A 21,489-nucleotide genomic window follows, 5' to 3' on the forward strand; every position below is an offset into this window, starting at 1 on the left:
AACAAATGATAAAAGTTAACAATCGGTGTTAAAATTTATGGTCTGAAGCCTATTTCATTGTTCAGGTTCATTGCAAACAAGTCATTCCCTAGCTTTGATCTGAGATTATTCCAGCAACAGGATTAACACTTTTATTTTCAAACTTTCATTCTGTTACAAGAAAACAAAAATTGTAACAGCTGCAAAGTCTACACGAGACTGGAATCGCATAAATATTTAGCACTTGAAGATGTGTTTACATTTCCAGCATAATGCACTATATGAAAATTGATGAGGCAAGCATAGCTCCTCGTCTGTAGGCTCAGTGTTTACCATTCTGTGTAAGTGTGTTATCATTGACAGGATCCCTGTGGAATGTCAGAGTTGTTGACCCAGTTTAACCCACACCCACTTTTATTATTGGAGCTTAACTCAGCTGACACTGTTGTGCACCCAGTCATAATGATTGTCAAATTACAAAAATACAAAACTTTTATAGTGTCTGATAAACCCATTCTTATTTGGATAAGGTATCTATACATGATCATTGACAATTCAAATATATGCATACTTATCTAGTCATTCATTTATTTCAAAGGTTTCACTGAAATAAGTTGAATATTTTGGGTTGTGTAAATGTGGAATTTTTCTGATAAATGGGAATACGAGTGGTAGTGATAATGTTACAGTCTGTAGTTTATTAACACCGGAAAATGAAATGGTCTGATTTTAATCCAGACGTGGGGTAGCTTTAACTAGATATTGCAGAGGGTGATGTCATTGTCAAAAATTTTTTTTAAAAAAATTGAACATGTTGAACAAATTCAACTAAAATCATTTGTGTCTGCTCGTTCTAATCTTGACAACCCTGGGTAGCTTGGAAACACCTCTGCACATTTCACTGTGCACCTGTGTGAATAAGAGGAGCTTTGCTCATTATATCTAATGGTTTTATCTTAGTCATAGAAATAGATATCTGTATTTGGTGCAGTACGAGGTTGGAACTAAATGGAGTATTGATTATTTAGAGGGAAGGCCCCGTTTGACTCGGCTGTGACCTGCTGAATGGATTGGTCTAGACATTACATCTTTTATTCCACTTGCAGATCGTGAACAGATTTTGTGCAAGTCATTCAGTATTTACGGTCTTGTATTGTTTGCGTTTTCTATTAACACAGTCCATAAAAATTGATACCCGAACCAATAAAAATCTTTAAATGATGAAAAACTGTAACTGACCATAAAGATAAAATACAGTCGTATTGGGTAAGGAATGAGAGAGAGAAAGGTCTGGTGTTGGGTTGCTGTGGTTTGAAGGCCACACTTCCTGTGTGTAATTATTCTCCATTATCCACACAATGCTGGCCTTACATTGCCTTTAATTATGTGCTACTCCAAGGTAATCATTTACAATGGCTCATTTGAAGGGTAATTGGGACACATTGTTGTGAAAAAGTGTGACAGTACCATCTGGCAGATAATTGTGGATATTTTTTTTCAAACAAGCATTGTTGTCCATAAATTTATTTTAAACTGAATTTACTGCATGATTTTCTATGACCAAGTGCATATAAATTTAAGTAGTATTTAAATGTATGAATTCCTTCTTAATGGTTGAATGTTTAATGGACTTGATGATATTCCTCGACTTAAAATTTTCTACTCTCTTAGCCAATTTTGACACGTTTGAAGCAATAAGAAATGTATTATAAATGATAAATATGACCATTTTCTTTTTCTTTCTTTCTTTTTTTTTTTGAATATTGTCAGCTTTTCTCAGGGCAGCCTGACCTACCAAATAATTCAAGAACATCTTTTTATCTATTTGAGTGTGATATTGATTTAAATTATTGACATTGATAAATATTTTAAACAAATATTTGTTAAAGGCAATAGACGAAATCTTATTTTTTAAAAGACACTGTTTGAGCATGCCTTAGGAAATGTGTTTTGAAAAGAAAATGGAGGAGAGATTCAGAGATTGTTTTCAATACAGATTTATTAACTGTTGAATAACTAGATATTTTATTCTCTTAGCAAAGTTTCTATTTTTAAGAGGGTTCATATTTGATTTTAGACATGTTATATCATTTGTATCCCTAATTTTCATATGCATGTAGACCAAAGTTCAACAATGCATAAGGCCATAATAAAAATATTCCTAGATTATCATCCCCGCCCGCCCCGATTTTATACCCCCGCCTCGATTTTTTTTATTTCTGTTTTCTTCATTTTAATTCTGATCGGGATCGGTATTCATCTACCATACTACTTTCGTTTTAAATCCTGCGAAAGTCAACATGATTTTGACAGCTGAAAAGATTGTAATTGCTGTAATACATGCGTATATATTTTAAACAAGGGTCATTGGTTGAAAAAGATTGGTGATGATGTGATGTAAGAGATAAGTGAACTTTTACTATGACTTTTATTTGGGTTATGTAAATGATATTACAACAACGACTGACCAGGTCAACAAAAAATCTGCAAAGTTGAAAAAAAAAAATATATAAAATAAAAGCCGCCCGCCCGCCTCGATTTTTAAAAAAAATTTGGATGAGAATCCAGCAATTTATTTATTATGGCCTAAGCGTAGAATGCAATTTATCTCTTGCTTCTATCATGTCTTTCAAAAAGACACTTTATATGTTTGTATTGTTGAAAACTCACATATACTTAGGCATAAAATGATAATTTATTTGTTTGCACTTGAATGCCATCTTATCTGTACCAAAAAAAAAAAAAAAAAAAAAAATTGTCAATAAAATATGAAATCCTCCAGTGCAATTATTATGGTACTTTTTAACCAGTCATATAATAGCCAGTGTAAGTTGTTCTGGTCCTTTTTTCAGTCAGATAGCCTGTATAATGTTATTTTACATCACATTTATATGATAAACCAGTACAAGTTTTAATGGTCCTTTTCTTTTGACAGTCGTATGAAGGGGATCTCTGTGTGCTGCCTGACAAACAACTGTGAACAGCTTCTGATTGGTACAGAGATAGGAAATATCTACATTCTAGACCTCAATACCTTCAAACTCCTCGATCAAATCATCTACCAAGATGTGGTCATGCAAAAGTAGGTGTCCTCTGTAAATTTATTTATGGCTACGTTTTCAGTACAGTGTAGAATATCTGTGACAAATACTTGAGAATTTTTTCTTGAAATATCAACTTAAATTTTGACATGGGATAAAATATATATCTATACTTGCTAACTGCATCATTAAAAAGATAACTTTTTAAGGAAAAATGTTTTTATTCATGAAAAATAATCGGGCTGTCCACATCACATGTTGGAAAAGACAGACAAAATCGGTTATATCTTCCATCAACTACAATATAAATTGCAAATGTACATTTCTTGTACTATATTCTAGGTAAGCAATTATGTTTAAACCTTTTGTCATATTTCAAAATCATTTAAACTCATTAAAATATGAAAAAAGTGACAAAGTGTTGGTCAAACAGGGACAGACAAAAAGTCTATTTTTCTGTTCTAAGTGCTTAAAGAAAAGTATTTTCAGCTTTGGAATTTGAAATATATGATGACCTAAGACATAGAATGCAAAAAAAATTGGGAAAAATTGATAAATAACACTAGTATGAAACTTTAAAATGTCACTTTTTATGTTGGATTAACAGAAGACAGATGTTGGAAAAACCTGGACGGACACTGAGGATTTAGGGAATTTTAATCTCTTTTGTATTTTTTATTACACATAATAACTGAGGAAAAAACACACAAAATGATCTATCTCCATCTAAAAGATATTTATTCAGGTAATTATTGACATAATCTTTATATAGCTGCTATGAAGTTCCTCTCAAGATCTTCAACTGTCTCTTTGGTATATACTGTTAAAAGAAGAAATTAAGATATTAAATCTATTCCATTTGAATTAATTAGAGGTAATCTGTAATCAACTTTTATAGATATGACCGAGATCATTAAAAAAATTTCACTCAAGTTTGCTGGACATTAAACATTAAGAATTCAATATAATTACCATAATAACATAGATATCTATAAAGTATTTGTCCTTGTTACGTCCGAATGGAAATCATTCTGTCCAGATTGAAAAATCATCGCTTTACTTTATATTTTGATGAAATTACGAAGTTATTTCAATCTATAATAACAATTACGGTAATGTAGCATGATAATTCACAAGAATATGTGTGATGTTAATTAAAAAATTTCATAAAATATCACATTCGGACGAACATTCGGATGAACACACATTCGCCCGTAACTTACATACTTCAGTGAGACGGACAACTATTTTTCCTTGCCTCCGTCCATCTTGTAAACAGACTGGTTTGCGGTAAACACATGATGCACTCGTTTTCTACCATCTCAAGACATGTATGTCGTAAAAAAGAGAGGTCCGTTGATTGAAAAAAATCGGTATTTAATTTTACAATTTTCGCCCGTAACATAGGACAGACAAAGGAGAAGATTTAATTGATTTAAAATATTTCACAGAAAAACAATGTTATCTGGATAGAAATGAATTTTATTATGCAAGAAAGTGCATATCTACAGCTGAAAAGCGGCAAGAAGCTTTAAACACGCATGCAACATCTGTCAATTTAATCATTTTTGGTCAGTGTAAATTGGACAGACAAGAGTCATCCGACACACAATTTTAATTTTAACTTTTATTAATTAAAGACAGTTTCCATGGCAACTAGAAAAACTGATTTTTATTGAAGAAACATCGCAAGTAAAATTAGCAAAAGAACTGTGTCTGTAGAGTAAGATTTAATAGGCTCATACAACCATTTAATATAAGACCCTATGCAATGTCACATTTTACATTCCAAAAAAAAGAGGAATGTTGAAATAAAAATTGAATAATTTTTTTTATGAGTGACTTTGACTTATGAAATTGTGTTAAATATATCTCTAACCTGTAAAGTATATTATATTTGTGTCGCAGGTTTATTAATTTTTATAGAAAATTAGTAAAAATTATTTTTTCATAAGCCACCCTAAATTTACACCTGACTGAAAACATAGCCTTATTGCATTGTTAGCATTGTTGATAATAGTCTTTAAGTATTGCATTCATATTGATGGAATTGAAAAAGAAGTTTACTAAGAAAATGATTGGCAAGCTAGGCCTTGCAGATTTTACAAAAATGAAGTAAGAAATTCTTTTCACTTTTAGTGTACCCGATGACTTCAAAGTAAATCCTGGTGCAATTGAGGCTTTGGCTGTACATCCAACTGAAAAAGAAAAGGTAATGCAGGCAATTTAACAACATTTGGGCTCTGACCTTGATTCTTCTATACAGGTCAGGGGTCAGCATTCAATCCCTTTGGAATCTGTATTGAAGCAGACAGAAAAAAAGTAATGAGAAATTTGATTTTCCAGAACATGAAACTGAAGAAAGCTTTTTGTCTATTTTCAGTTTTTGATTGGCTACAACAGAGGATTAATTGTGTTGTGGGACAATGAGGCAAGCAATGCAGATCAAACATACAACTCTACACAGGTACGTATTAATTACAGGGCAGGAAAATTTACCACTTCACAATGTACACCACAGAAAATATATGCCTCATTAGTGAGTACTGTCCCATATATAAAGTGTTGTCCCATATATAAAGTGTTGATGAAGAATTTTTGCCAGAAGGATTTTTTGAGTAATTAACCACATCACAAGAGCTTTTAAGCAAATTAAAAGATTTAAGTTTTGAGGCAGTTGGTATAATTGATGCATTTATTTCTTGCAGCAATTAGAGTCCTTATCCTGGCACAGAAATGGGAAGGAGTTTATGAGTGCCCACAATGATGGCAGCTATATTGTGTGGAGCACCTCTGATGCCACCACTCCTAAAGAGTCAGCAATTACACCTTATGGTAATGTCCAGAAATTTTTCCCCCGTTGTTGTAGTATTAAAGAGATAGGGAGAAAAAAATGATTACACCCTGTTATTGAGGTAAAAATGAAATTTCAATTTTTTTTTTTCTTCAACTTTCTTTAGGTCCATTCCCATGCAAAGCTATCAGCAAAGTTGACTGGAAAACAGCAAAGTTGTAAGTATACTAATACTTAAAGGGGTAGAAATTTACATTTTAAATTTGTAGCATACATTTCCTATATGATAATTTATAGAGATTATTAAAATTATGTTCTCTGAGATATACTGAAAGGCAGAAATACTGTAAATGTCTGAAGAAATGATTAACTTTTATATTGTTTGCAGGGATCCTTTCATTATTTTTGCCGGGGGAATGCCGAGGGCGAGTTATGGAGACAGACATACAGTCAGTGTGATGCAGGGCTCCAATAACATCCACACGGTTCTGGACTTCACCTCTAAAGTGGTGGACTTCATTACCATCTCAAAAGCAGACGAAACGGAGGACTCCATGGGTATGTGTTGGTTTAAGGTTGTCTTCAATAACCTTTTGTATTGCTTTTCTTTGGAAGCATTTTGCAGTGCTAGGATATTCTAACTTAGTTTTCCACAGGATTTTTCCAGATATCCAAAAAGTTAATATTTCTTTTGAAGAAAAGTTAAATCTTGAAAAGTATTCGTAAGATAAATTTTATACCATTCAAGTATATTTAGTATGCAGTATTCCAGTGTATTACCAGATTACAAAAGAAAGTTCCAGGTCAGTCACTAATTGTTTCCTAATCTTTTTCCAGAGACAGATGAGCCCCATACTCTAGTGGTGCTGGCAGAGGAGGAGTTAGTCTTGATTGACTTGGAGACCCAGGGATGGCCCACCTTCTCCCTCCCCTACCTCAACAGTCTTCACTGCTCCCCCATCACGTGCTCCCAGCATGTCAGTAACATCCCCGACGGTCTGTGGCAGAAGATCATTGACGCAGGCCAGGCACAGAACAAAAATGTCTCCTCACGGGTAAGGAAATGCACAATACACATATAAACCATAGTTTACCAGTACGCATGCTGAAGTACATGTACATGTAAACCATATGTAACTGGTTAGCATGCTGAAGTTCCCTAGAAAAGAGTCTTTCGTAATTTATGCAGGTTTATACCAAATCTAGTCAAGTATATGATAAGTTTTATCTCTCCTCATTAAAAGTATTATTTGTGGATGCCATTGTGTTTGAGGGAGAGTAAATGTTTTGTTTGGTTTTTTGTCCTGCTAGGAATGGCCGATTAATGGAGGAAATATTGTGGGAGCTGAATCCTTGACCAAGGACATATTGCTTACTGGGTATGTTTGAGATATTTCTTCATGTTTTCTATGTATATTTTTGTCTCGCCTGCGACGAATGTCGCGAAGCGAGACATAGCGACCATAGATTCCGTCGTCGTCGTCGTCGTCGTCGGCGTCCAACTTTTGGTTAACCCAAATGTCAAAGTTTTATAAACTGCAATAACTTTCTCAAATTTTATTCAGTCTTCTTGAAATTTGGACACAATATTCAGTATGGATAAAAATTTATATCCCAAGTATGATTTTGAAAAAAAAAATTCAAATTTTTCCGTATTTTTTCCTTAAGTTGGACTTAGTTTTTTCATGATAATTTATGGTGAAGACCTATATTCCAGCAACTATAAGTTATAGAGATATGATAATTAGTCAGTGGATACATCATGGGTAACCACAAACGTCAGTACCAGAATTAGGTCATCTTGACCTACATTTTTCTGCATGAGTGACTTTGGTTAAATTTTTGGTGGAGGTCCATATCTCAGCATCTATAACTTATAATGGCATGATGATTTGTCATTGTACAGGTTATAAGTAACCAACAACATCAGTACCAGAATTAGGTCATTTTGACCTACATTTTTCTGCATGAATGACTTTGGTTAAATTGATAATGGAGGTTCATATTTCAGCAACTATAACTTATAGTGGCATGATAGTTAGTCAGTGGATACATCATGGGTAACCACAAACGCCTGTACCAGAATTAGGTCATCTTGACCTACATTTTTCCGCATGAGTGACTTTGCATAAATTTATGGTGGAGGTCCATATCTCAGCAACTATAACTTATAGTGGCATGATAATTTGTCAGTGGATACATCATGGGTAACCACAAACGCCTGTACCAGAATTAGGTCATCTTGACCTACATTTTTCCGCATGAGTGACTTTGCATAAATTTATGGTGGAGGTCCATATCTCAGCAACTATAACTTATAGTGGCATGATAATTTGTCAGTCTACACATCATGGGTAACCAACAATATCAGTACCATAATTAGGTAATCTTCACCTACATTTTCTGCATGAATGACTTGATACATATACAGTGGATTTGATTTCAAAATGCAAGTTCAAATTATTGCGACTCATAACACGTTGCAATATTCGCAATAATAAAAACATCACAATAATTTGTGAATTTACAGGGTATATGTATATATATATAAATGCCAATATAATCGCCAAGGGATTAGATATTAAGTCAGCTGTTCCATTTCTTTATTATTGTATTTTTGAGTTATTCCTTCTGAAATGTCAATAAATGCTTCAGTTTATCAGACAATCATTTCTTACTAACCACAGCGACAGCAGGCGAGACACAGGGTTGCGGGCAACCCTTACGTACTTTTTTGTGTCTTTCTGTAATGGTTGAGCTCAGTGGCTTTGGTTTTTGATTTTTTTTATCTCTGAATCTCTTCTTTCTAGGCATGAAGATGGCACAGTTCGTTTCTGGGATGCCTCTGGCACTTCTATGTCACTTCTTTATAAACTTTCTACTGCTAGTCTCTTTAATGTTGACATACATGGCGAGCAGAACAGTGGAGAAGTGGAAGAAGAATGGCCACCATTCAGAAAGGTAATACAAGAGCCTATTACTATGTTTTCATGTTGGCCTCAAAATATCATAACACAAATAAACAGTTCTAAATGTTCCACATTAAAACATTGAAATATTGTTTTGAAAGCTTGTTATCCATTTTTTTTTTTTTTTTGGGAGGGGGGTATTTTTTTCCATTTTGTTTTTTTCCCTGTTTACCTGCAATATCTTTTTAAATACTTCTACGCTCTAATTTATTGACAACATATTTTTGTATATGCATATTTCTGTATGCTTTCGAAATCATTTTGCTTTTCTTCTAATGCAGCATTCGTTATTTGTAGTGAACATCACCTTTGTGCATTCATTCCTGCCATTTCTTTTTAATTTTACTTTCAATATAATGCATCCGTACTAAAATTCACAGAAAAACGGTTTTGCATTCACCATACACAGTTCCGTAAGAATGTGATTACGCACAATCTATATCGGTATCTGTAGTAGTTCAATTAGCAATTATTGATCCATGTACTGTTTACACTTATGAATTAGCCCAAACCAAGTTGCATAAACTAGAGGGAGGTTAATTTTTGTTGAAATGATGTTTGATACCCATCTGTTTTTTTACACAGTACAACCTCAAACGTAATTACACAATGGGCTTAATGCGCTTCAACACAATTTAAAGCAACATATTTTACAAATTAGTTCTAATCTCTATGCAACCAATAAAAAAAATAAAGTAAATTTACAGAAATGAATTAAACTATAAGCTATAGAACACTTTGATAGTTTATCAATGGCTTTGACAAATTAGCTGTACTTCAATGAACCCCGCTTGACTTGTCAAAGTATGATCAGTCAAGCATCATTAATCATCTAACAGGTCTGGTTAGTGAACATATGGGCACCTTTTAGACAACAGCTTACAGGTGTTTCAGTGTTCATTTAGCAGTTCCTTGAGTGTCAATTGAATTAACCATCAATATTTAATAAATGTTGATGGAATTTTTAAGGTCAAAATTTTTACATCGTAATACCACGTCCCACCCTTTTTGGACAACATCTTAATAAATGGCCCTATTTGGTATACATATGTATAAATTTGTTATGAAATGTTTTGTTGCTGTGATTTACAACATAATTTGTGTTTTATCTCATAAAACTATCACTGTAAAAACGAGTCCCCACTGTACTGCCAAGGCGATCAAAATAAAGGAACGCTGTATGAAACAAGATCTTAACTTTCATTTTTTTTGCCTTATCTTTTCTGGTTTATTGTTTACTATACATTTACTCTATAGGTTGCTTATTCTAGCAGGATTTTTACATATGTTTTGTAACATTAGTACAATCCTTTGACTTAAATAAGAACAGATACTGTAATTAGAAAAGGGTTCATAATTTCTTGTATAGATATCAAACAACACAAGTAGTGGTCATAATTCATAAATCCTGATTTGCATGTGTTTCAGATCTTACTTGATTTTTTAGGTTGGAAGCTATGACCCATTCAGTGATGATCCCCGCCTTGGCATTCAGAAGATAGCATTATGTCCCCTGAGTGAGACTCTGGTGGTGGCTGGCACGGCCGGTCAGGTGGTGGTCCTGCGGGCAGAACGGGAGGACAGGGAGTTGGAGGTCAGCTCCACCACTGTCAACGTGGTCAGCGACCATGACGGATTTGTCTGGAAGGGACACGAAGCGCTGGGGAAGAGGGAGGGTGAGGTGACCTTCCCCCCAGGCTTCCAGCCTATAGCGGTGATGCAGATCAGCCCACCAGCTGCCTGTACAGCCCTGGCCTTCCACTCTGAATGGCAGCTGTAAGTGACTGAAATTATTGTTACCTTATTTTGTTTATACTTTGTCTTTAGTTGGCTTACTATGGAATGTATATCCGTATCTAATCATTAGTAAAATATATAATTGACAGGGTAGCAGCAGGAACTGCCCATGGATTTGGTCTGTTTGATTACGCTCAAAAGAAAGAAGTGACTTCAAGATGTACCCTTAATCCAGAGGGTGAGTGAGTAGTGTACAAGAAAAAAAAATCTGTATAATAATCTGTAACAGACTTTTAAATGAAATCTCTTGTCTGTTGTAGACTTAACAGGAACATCAGACACTCCCATTTCTAGAAGAAAAAGTTTCAAGAAATCATTGCGGGAGTCATTTAGACGTCTAAGAAGACGACGATCAGAGAGAAGAAAAGCAGCTGAGGAAAAAGCTAAAGAAGAAAAGAAAGAGTAAGAAATTTAAGGGTTTTTTTTTGTACTATTTGAACATGGTTAACTAAGTAAAATTATCAATGATTTAACTTTCTTAATATATACTGAGGCAGTACCTTTTATTTTCAGTGAAGAGAAAACGGAAGGCATTGAGGTGAAATCCTCCCCAGCAAAGACCCCTCCTGCCTCCCCTGAGTCTCGGCCTGTAGAACGACAAGTCGAGGCCCGTAATCCCGAGGATTCCATTGGTTCAATGGTTAGATGTCTATACTTTGCTAGTACCTATATTTCAGATGGTAAGTGGATTTATCTTGCATCTCTATCATTTTATGAAATTGTTGACCTTTACAGGGTACATGATTTGTAAAGTTTACACACTTTATTCACAGTTTCAAATACCAACTCCTCCCTGTGGGTGGGTACCAATGGCGGCCACGTTTACATCTATACCGTAACTGTTCCCCAAGAAAAACGGTCAGAAAGTGAAGTAACAGCAACTATAGCTAAGGAAATTAAACTACGACATAAAGCCCCAGTGATGTCCATCGCTGTGGTGGATGGCAGAACGCGAGTTTTACCTGATCCATTAGAAGTTCAACATGCCAGAGCTAAAGAGCCTCAAGGCAGCAACCATTCTGTTGTCATTTGTTCAGAAGAGCAGCTCAAGGTACATAACTCTTACTGCAGTTAGTTTGTGTCTCTATCCATTTTCAGTGTGAACTAACAAAATCTGTATGAAAATCAAGTTTTTTAAGCTAAAAAAGTTATTACAGCATTAGTAAAGCAATAATAATTTCTTTTTAGATCTTTACATTGCCACATCTGAAGGCTAAGTGGAAGTACAAGATCACAGCCCTCAATGGCTCTAGGATTAGAAAAGTAGCTTTTGTCAATTTTAGGAGTAGAAGTGGTAAGTTTACAGTCAACCAGTAAACACAAGAGTGAATTTCATTGATTGTTATGGCTAACTCTACATCATATGGAAATTGATAAATAAACATTTCAATTTGCAGATGAAAATTATAGTGAATATGACATTGCCTGCTTAAACAACCAAGGTGAACTTAGTGTTTATTCTGTGTCCACACTTAGACAGCAATTAGAAGCTTCATGTTTAAGGAGAGAAGATATCAAGTAAGTTCTGTAATCTGCTGGAGGAAGGAAAAGTCTGTTTAGCTATTTGTACATGTATATCTTGTAGAAAAGTTTTGCTTTTTCTTTGTTTACAGCACATAAAGTAGATGTATTTATTTTACAGTGGAATTTCATCATTCACATTTACCAAGAACGGACAAGGTTTTTATCTACAATCAGCTTCAGAGTACGCAAGAGTTACATTGTCAGCGCGATGCCTCATGGAACCCACCTGTAGCTTGGAACTGAAGGAAGGGATGCGTATACCTGTACCAGAGCCGGAACCAGAAGTTACAGAACAAGCTCAAACCGAGGAACCCGCAGAGTATGTTGTTTTATTGCATCCTATACCCAGTTAACATCACTAATTCATTCATTATTGCTAAAAATTCAATGGCAGCTTCTAATCTTATTATAGAAAATATGTAATTGACTAATATTTGTCACTTATAGGCAGTCAAATGTTTGAAAAAAAAATGATACAAGAAATATTTATTTGAAATATTAGTAAACGGAGAAAAGAGTAATGCAAGTAAACAAGAGTTACCTAGAGTTGAGGTATTAGTACCTTGAGTGTGTTACCAGTGTTTGGTGTTGGCATCACGTGTGCTTGTGATTACAGAGAAGGCGCAGTCCCGTACGGCAGTGGTGACATCGCAGAAGGTCTGAACGATTCTGCTCTCAATGACTCGCAAGCCAACACCACCATGGAAGGGGAGATCACTCAAGATAGTGTACAAATGTTAGTTTCTTACTGCTAGCAAAAATTTCTGATAACCTAAAGCACCTAAAACTATTGCATGCTTGCACTTTACAAGTTGATGCATATACATGTATAACCAGCATTTTTATTTTCATATTTTTTTTTATCATTTTGATACAATGGAGAAGGGGGAAATAAATTAAATCTTAAAATAATATTTGAAAGAAATTGGATCTACTAAAATTTATTTCAGTCATATAAAGTGTAGTATCTGATTGTAGAATGCAGGTGACAGAAGAGATTTCCTCTTCCACCGAGACTTCCAGGACGATGACAGTACAGGAGACGAGGACAATCATTTCTAGTGAGGGCGAGAATTCCACCGTTACCTCGCACGTCACAGAGTCCACACAGCTAGTAACCTCCAGCGGAGACGCACCAGCCACAGGTAAGACAGACAGGATCTCACTTCATCTCTTATCTTCATCAATTTTTTTGACATCTTCATATCACTGCAGCTTCTGCTTCATCTCATTGACAAACCATTTTCTGCTTCATTAAAAGCATGTTTCAATATATGTTCTGTATAAAAATTTGACTTGGGGTTGAAAGTGGTCAGTTTGCAAATAGTATTTTGTCCAATTCATATTTCCAATTCATGTGATTTACATTTTCTAGGAAATAATGAGGAACCCCAGACCCCACCCCCAGTGACACAGGTGAGATTAAAGTGATTCTGAGCACTCTCTTATGACAAACCAGTTTTAAAAGGGTGTGTGTGTGGTATGTAAAAACTAGATAGAAGTGTTCCTTAGTCAATCTTCCAAATAACATGGTAAAAGGCTAACCATTTCCCCCACTTTATAGCTTAACATATTCTTTTTTAATTTTTAAATTATTATTTTCTTGATGTCAGTATTTTTTTTCTGTGATTAGAAGAAGCCTTTCTGTGCAGAGGAAGGTGTCATAAGAGAGCTGACACAGACTCAGTTTTCTCTCGCACTCTCTCTCACTGCGCATGATACCTCACTGCTCTGTGTCGCTTTTGATGCAGTTATCTTATTTTAATTTTACTCAGGTTTTCATTAAGAATTTTGTGAGCCAAATGTATGGGTCAAGAATGTTTTCATGTTTTAAAAATAAAATGATAGTGATTTGAGTATACTGTGGATTTCAAAGGAAAGGAAAAATGTTGGGGTAAAGAACGTGGCTATTTGAAAGGAAGAAACACCCCAAAGACACAAATATCAAGAAATTCTAATTAGTACAGATAGAGATTTAAAGTCGTGCTATATTAACAAGTTTCTACTTTTTTCTACCAAATCTAGGTAATTGAAAAGACAGAAGAGGAGCTGACTAAATTGAAGATTTCCGATGAAGACGAAGCAATGAACAAGCGGCCTGCATTGGACACTACAGCAGAAATCCAGGGCACAGTGACGGCCAGCTAGACAGGACTAATCCAGGGGCTGCTCCTACATAGGACTGGCTGTTAATTATCGTACTGTAGTAAATAGATGTCAAAGTTTTTATTATAGGGTTGTGCAATGCTGGTTGGCAATCAATGCATTTGTTAATGATAACAGAGCTAAGGGGAATAACCCAGTCTTTGTGTCTAGCATAATTATTGTTACAAGTAGAATGTGTTAAATAGGATGTGTCTTTAAATCTGGTATTTTGTATTCTTATTCCTTACAAACGTGTTATTAAATGTAGAGGTTACTCATACAAAACTTATTCTTTTGTAATAAAATTAGATAATATTATTAAACATGTATTTTAATGTATAATTTTGATATATTGGTTAATATAAACTTACTGGTATTTAACATTGATAAAAATCAACTGTTGAAAATAACTCAATTTTGTTCATTGGAAATTTTAAAAAAATCTTTCAAAATGTTATGTTTGTCATAAATGGGGGAAAATAAAGAAGGAATTGTAAGGATGTTTCAAATAACATTTGATCTCACAAGTTGGACCAGGAAAGTAGAATTGTAAATAATTAGTTTAAAAACTAAATGCTTGTAGAAATTTTTATGTTTTTGTGAACGAATAGCTTTAACAATTTAAAATTGATTTTTAATTTAACTTTTATATACTTGGTTGTGGCCTAGGTGATGTGTGTTTGTGTGTTGGGATTTAGGTTGATTAACTAAAACCTGTCCAATGCCAGCTGACTTGTCTGTCATTGTATTCCATTGGAGTCTGCTGTTTGTGTTGTTTTTTTTTAAACTCTAGCTGTGTAGTATCTAATTATTATTATGACATCATATCATTTTTTCAATGCATGTCACATGGAATTCCAGTTTTAATTGTCATCGGAAGTCTGCTTGAAGTAGGTTGTGCAATTTCAGACATTTTTCATTAAATAAAGCTTCAGTGATACGGACTTGCCTTAATTTTTTTCTATGTGCCTAAGTTGCAATAAATTCATGTCTTATATTGTATTGTTGTTATTTTATTTTTGGATGATAATTATGCACCAAGCAAAATATGTACTGAAAATGAAGTTGAATTATAGAGATAGGGATCTTGAACTTTTGAGGAACCTTCTTGGCAATGAACTGCTACAGTAATTTCTTCTCTCATGCATGTGTAAAGTAGCTAGTATGCAGAAAAAGAAGTACATTTTATATCAAAGTATTGATAGATTGACACAGTGAAGAGCTAAACTTTTGTTGATACATGTACTTCTATTGTTCATCATTAAATCATAGATAATTATTGCACCATTGAGCATCTATTAAAGGAAGGGTGGCATGATAATGCAATGATGAGATGATGATGTAATGGCATGACAATGCAGTTAAAAGTAGCATAATAGCACGATGGAGTAATAATGAACATCACTGCTGCGTGATGGTGCCATCACATCATTGTCAAGGTTCTACTGATTCACAGTCGTGCCACAACTTCATTGTCATTGCATTATCCCCTGATAACCTTGAGGGTATATTGATCTTGAATTTCATGATTCCAGCCACCTTAAAGCCTGATCATGTGTGGTGGGGATACACTGATGGCAGCTTATGGTGAGGGTTGAAGTTTCTCAAATGCAAGTCAAACTCCAAATGCAAGTCAAACTCCAAGGTCGAAAGGTATCCAAAGGAAGATCTTGTCACAAGGAATATACACGCCATAGTACTAACAGTTCGAAAGTTATGGCCAAGGTTAAAGTTTTTGCATACAAACAACAAGGCAGATAGACAGGGCAAAAACTGTATACCCTGAACCTTCAATTAAGGGGGCATAATTATTGCAGTCTTTGAAAATATTTACCCCTGGATATCAAGCAATAAACTCTTGGCAAGATTGTAATAAGAATTGAACCCTCCAGCAAAATTATTAAAGTCATGGCCTCTGGGTAAGGGATTCTGCAGATATTGTAAGGGCTGTTGATAATTTAGTACAATAATTCTCTGTTATCTTTGGACTTTCAGTAAGTTGTGGTTTTCTCGATGTTACATAAGTAGTGTCTCAATATACATGGAATAGAAATTCTGGCAAATGTCAACAGGTATAGCAATAATCCAATGACAGTGTTTCTTATGGCAAAGAAGTGTGGCTTAGGTTATCTCTTCGTTGCCGAAGCGTCAAGAATGCCATGCCTTACTGAAAGTCTAAGGATGACAGAGAATTATACTCAAATTGCATTGTTTGAAAACCTTTTCTCTCTGCTCTTAGGTATTTATCAGGTAACCTAAGTGCATGGCTAAAATGAGTAAGGGCACCTTGATCTACATGGCCCTATCACAGCTAAGGGGAATAGTTGTATAACTAGATGCATTTTATTTTACTGAAACTGATATATTTTTCAGACAAATATTAGAAATATTCAAATTTTTTTTTTTCCTTTGTCCCCCGCTTTTGCAAAAAGCCAAGGGACATTAAATCTCATTCATCTGTTCGTCTGTAAGGCTGTCAGAAAAACTTTCACCTTGGTCATATCTTTTGAATGAGAAAGAGATAGGACATTACATATGTATATTACCTGTGACAAGACCTTTCTAAATGCACTATGATTGACCAGGACCCTTACACATTTGACTTTATACTTTTTATGCCCCTGTAATCAAAGATTCGGGGGTATTCCTTGTGACAAGAACTTTCTTTTGGTACCACCACATTTGACCTTGACCTTGGAGTATGACCCATTTTTACACTAAAAATTCAAACTTTTACTATGGCAATAACTTTTGAATGGTAGATACTATGACTTTCATACTTCAATACTTCACATATGTATTTCTTGTTGCAAGATCTTTTATTGGATACCAGCAACTTTGACCTTTTGACCTAGACCTTGGAGATTTCCACACTTAATAAAAACTTTAACCTTGGCCATAATTTTTGAATGGTAAATGCTAGGGCTTTCATACTTCACCTATGTAATCCTTGTGAGAAGACCTTTCACTGGATACCTAAAACTTTGACCCTTTGACATACTTTTAAAAAACATTCTTGACCATAATTTTTGAAGGATTAGGACAAGGGCTTTCCTTCTTCACATATTTAATCCTTGTGACAAGACCTTTCCTTTGATATCAAGAATCTTGACCCTTTGACCTTGACCTTGGAATCTGACCCATTTCTACACAAAAAATCCAAACTTTTACTTTGGCCATAACTTTTAAATGGTTGATACAGTACTAGGTATTTTATATTTCAAATATCAATTCTTTTTGTCAAGGCCTTTCATTGGTAGCCAACAACTTTGACCATGACCTTGGAAATTTCAGTAATTACAGATTTCTGTAATTACAGAAAAACTTTAACTTTGGCCATAAGTTTTGAACAGTAAGGCAAAGGGCTTTCATACTTCACATATGTAATCCTTGTGAGAAGACTTTTCATTGGATACCAAAATCTTTGACCTTGACCTTGGAGTTTGACCTACTTTTAAGAAACAATCCTTGACTATAACTTTCAAAGGGTTAGGGCTAGGGCTTCATACTTCACATATTTAATCCTTGTGACAAGACCTTTCATTTGATAACAAGAACCTTGACCCTTTGACCTTGGAGTTCAACCTACTTTTAAAAACTTGGCCATAACTTTTGAACGGTAAGGGTCATGGCTTTCATATTTGAAATATGGAATCCTTGTGACAAGCCCTTTCTTTAAAAACCAACAACGTTGACCATTTGACCTTGACCCTGGAGTTTGATGTACCTTTCAAAAACATAAGGCCATAACTTTTGAACAGGTAGTGCTAGGGCTTTCATATTTCACAATTGTATTTCTTGTGAAAAGACCTTAATTTGGGTACCAACATAATTCAATTTGCATTTAAGAAAAGTTTAATCTCCACTATGTTGCCAAATGGGGGCATCAGTGTTTCACAAACACATCTCTTAAAAAAAGTGTTTTCCCTTATAACTTTATTTCAATAAAGAAATGATAGGGCTTTCATGTCTGACCTGTGTATTACCTGTGACAAGATATTATCGAGCATGCTATGATTTCTGACCCCTTGACCTTCATGTTTAACCTAATTAAAACAACAACAACCAAAAAAAAAAAAAAAACGGTGGTGATAACTTTTGAATGACATATGATAGTGCATTCATATTTGACACAATAAGCCATAAATAATGACATCTCATCCACAAACACACCGAATTCTTTGAATTTTTTTTGTTTAAACTAAATCACCAATCAAACAATATCAAGAAAATAATAACAAGATTCGCTATTTAAAAATTGAATTTGTTAAAAAAATAACAAAAAGTATTAACTATTTATAAGGTAGTTTAAGGGAGAAGAAATCTGATGGGGAGCAGTAGATTTTCAGTGAAATATGCAAGTTTATTGCATTGTAGATATTTAAACAATTTATAAAAAAAGAATTTATACCCTTTCAAAGGTCTTGTCACAATGATTATTCATGAAAATGTAAAAGCCTTAGTACCAACTGTCCAAAAATTTTGAGCAATGTTAAAGTTTAAATTTTAATGCCACAGTTATCGAAGATTTCGGGAGTAAATAGTTTTTGCCCTGTTCATCTGTCTGTTTGTCCACAAAAACTTTAACCTTGGCTATAACTTTTGAATGGGTGGGGCTATAGGTTTCATATTTCATAGTTGTATTCATAGTGAAAAGACCTGTCTTCTGATACCACTAAATTTGACCTGTTGACCTTGGAGTTTGACCCACTTTTCAAAACATTCAACCTTGGCCATATTTTTTGAACAGTTATTACTAGGGCTTTCATATTTTACAGGTGTATTTCTTGTGATTAAAACTTTGGATATCAACAATTTTGACCTTTTGAGCTTGGATTTTGACTTGCATTTGAAAAACTTCAATCTTTGCTATAAGCTGCCATATGGGGGCAGTGTTTCACAAACACATGTTGTATTGTTAAAAGTGGTTCAAACTCCATGGTCAAGGTCAGGAGGTCAAATATGGTGGTACCCTTGGAAATGTCTTTCCACAAGGAATACACCTGTAAAATATGAAAGACAGGACATAAACTATAAACCCTTGAATTTTCAATTACAATTAAAACAAGAGGCCCAGGGGCCACATCGCTCACCTGAGCACATCAGCTAGGAAAACACACAAATCGATCAGAATTGAAAAGATTACTGAAGGGGGGGGGGATGTGGCTTGAATTCTATTACTACTTGAGAATGCCTACATACCAATTCTGCATATAACCTTACCTTAAATTACCTTATGTTGATTCTGCCTGCAGCACCTCTTGGTGCTCTATAGGCAGCTCTTCTTTCTCTTGCTGAAATACAACTGGTCCTTTTCCGGTATGCAGTCCATATTCTTGGGTATAGTCATACTTTAGAGGGTGGTGTTCCCAATGTTTGTCCAGTCTGTTTTCAAACTGGTGTACAGTTTTTGCTATTACTACATTGTCTGGCAAGCTATTCCACAGTTTAACCACTCTGTTGGTGAAGCTGTATTTTCGAACATCTCTGTTGCATCTATGTTTCACTAGTTTAAAACTGTTTCCTCTAGTAATATGCGTTTCACTCAATTGAAATAATGTAGATGTAACTCTTTTATCAGATACTCCATTGATGATTTTAAATGTTTCAATCATGTCTCCTCTCATACGCCGCTATTTCAATGTTGGTAATTTAAGAGTCTTTAGTCGTTCTTCATAATTTTGATCTTTCAGTTGTGACAGCATTCTATAACTTCTTGAGAAAGTTCTTGAGAAAAGATTTTTATAGATTTTTTTCAAACATTTTGTTTGTATATATTACTTTGTAATAATTTTAATTTGACTCCCCATCATTTCCCTCCCTACCTCAAAGGGTACCCATGATTTGAACAAATTTAAATCTTCAATACATGAGGATGCTTACATGTCAATATGACATGGCTTTTCTGTTATTGAGATTTTTCCCTTTTTTACTATGTAAAACTTTGATCCACCATTGAGACCCTTCCATACCCTTGGAGGTTATGATTTGAACAAATTCAATTCTACACTACTTGAGGATGCTTCCATAATATCACTAATCATGGATTTTCTATTCATTAGAAAAAGATTTTTTAAAATATATTTTAATGTAAAAACTTGGATCCCCCATTGTGGCCCAATCCTATCCCTGGGGGTCATGATTTGAACAAACTTGAATCTACAGTACCTGAGGATGCTTCCATAAAAATATCACTAATCATGGCTTTGCAGTACTTGAGAAGAAAATTTTTAAAGATTTCTCTATACATTCCTATGCAAAACTTTAATCGGCCATTGTGGCCCCACCCTACTCCAAGGGGCCATGATTTAAACAAACTTGAATGTACACTATCTGAGGATGATTCAACATGAGTTTCATCTTTCCTGTCCCAATGGCTCTTGAGAAGAAGATTTTCCCTATACATTTGTATATTTCTATGTAAAACTTTGATAGGCCATTGTGGCCCCCCCCCACCCCCCCCCCCACCCCCCGGGCCATGATTTGAACAAACTTCAAACTTGAATGTACACTATCTGAGGATGATTAAACATGAGTTTCATCTTTCCTGTCCCAATGGTTCTTGATTTTTAAAGATTTTTCTTATATATTCCTATGCAAAACTTTGAACGGCCATTGTGGCCCCACCCTACCCCGAAGGGCCATAATTTGGACAAATTTGAATGTACACTATCTGAGGATGATTCAACATGAGTTTAATCTTCATGTCCCAATTAATGGTTCTTGAGTAGAAGATTTTTAAAGATTTTTCCTATATATTCCTATGTTAAACTTTGATCAGCCCTTTTTGCCCCACCCTTGTCTCGGGGGTCATGATTTGAACAAACTTAAATCTAAACTACCTGAGGATGATTCTACATGAGTTTCATCTTTCCTGGCCCAGTGGTTCTTGAGAAGAAGATTTTTTAAAAATGCCATTAATTTTTCACTAATTCATAATTATCTCCCTTTGGAATAGGGCGTGGTCCTTCATTTGAACAAATTTGAATCCCCTTCACCTAAGGATACTTTGTAGCAAGTTTGGTTGAAATTGGCCCAGTGGTTCTTGAGAAGAAGTTGAAAATGTGAAAAGTTTACGTCAACGATAACAATGCCAACAACGACGACAAACAACGGACAAATTTTGATCAGAAAAGCTCAATTGAGCCTTCGGCTCAGGTGAGCTAAAAATAAATTGAATGTAATATGTTTACAGCATGATTCATGTGGGTAGAAAAATGTTTTAGTCGAAATGTTGACA

The 21,489-nt window shown here is 34.7% G+C and overlaps 1 protein-coding gene and 1 long non-coding RNA gene across 3 annotated transcripts in view; one reads left to right on the forward strand and one right to left on the reverse strand.

Annotated features, from left to right (window-relative positions):
* LOC134241969 (LLGL scribble cell polarity complex component 2-like) overlaps positions 1-15,249 on the forward strand; it is a 45,213-nt gene extending 29,964 nt beyond the window's left edge. The window contains 21 exon segments of the mRNA XM_062723990.1: positions 2,915-3,061; positions 5,160-5,232; positions 5,404-5,487; positions 5,729-5,855; positions 5,981-6,032; positions 6,203-6,372; positions 6,652-6,869; positions 7,126-7,193; positions 8,625-8,775; positions 10,231-10,559; positions 10,670-10,758; positions 10,841-10,982; positions 11,094-11,260; positions 11,354-11,631; positions 11,769-11,874; positions 11,978-12,098; positions 12,223-12,423; positions 12,721-12,840; positions 13,083-13,249; positions 13,480-13,520; positions 14,130-15,249. Coding sequence (XP_062579974.1) covers positions 2,915-3,061; positions 5,160-5,232; positions 5,404-5,487; positions 5,729-5,855; positions 5,981-6,032; positions 6,203-6,372; positions 6,652-6,869; positions 7,126-7,193; positions 8,625-8,775; positions 10,231-10,559; positions 10,670-10,758; positions 10,841-10,982; positions 11,094-11,260; positions 11,354-11,631; positions 11,769-11,874; positions 11,978-12,098; positions 12,223-12,423; positions 12,721-12,840; positions 13,083-13,249; positions 13,480-13,520; positions 14,130-14,252 — 2,974 coding nt within the window. The 3' untranslated portion in view covers positions 14,253-15,249.
* LOC134241970 (uncharacterized) lies at positions 3,742-4,311 on the reverse strand. Of its 2 annotated transcripts, XR_009986771.1 has the most exons (3): positions 4,248-4,291; positions 3,993-4,115; positions 3,742-3,840 (listed from the first exon to the last, which is right to left on the reverse strand). It is a non-coding gene; the product is annotated as an uncharacterized LOC134241970 (long non-coding RNA). The 2 variants fall into 2 exon arrangements; XR_009986772.1 differs by lacking the exon at positions 3,993-4,115 and having other exon boundaries at positions 4,244-4,311.
* Positions 15,250-21,489: the final 6,240 nt, after the last annotated feature.

The sequence above is a fragment of the Saccostrea cucullata genome, unplaced genomic scaffold (assembly GCF_032062105.1).
Source record: "Saccostrea cucullata isolate Sc308-1 unplaced genomic scaffold, CSIRO_AGI_Scuc_v1 ctg438, whole genome shotgun sequence".
NCBI lineage: Eukaryota > Metazoa > Mollusca > Bivalvia > Ostreida > Ostreidae > Saccostrea > Saccostrea cuccullata.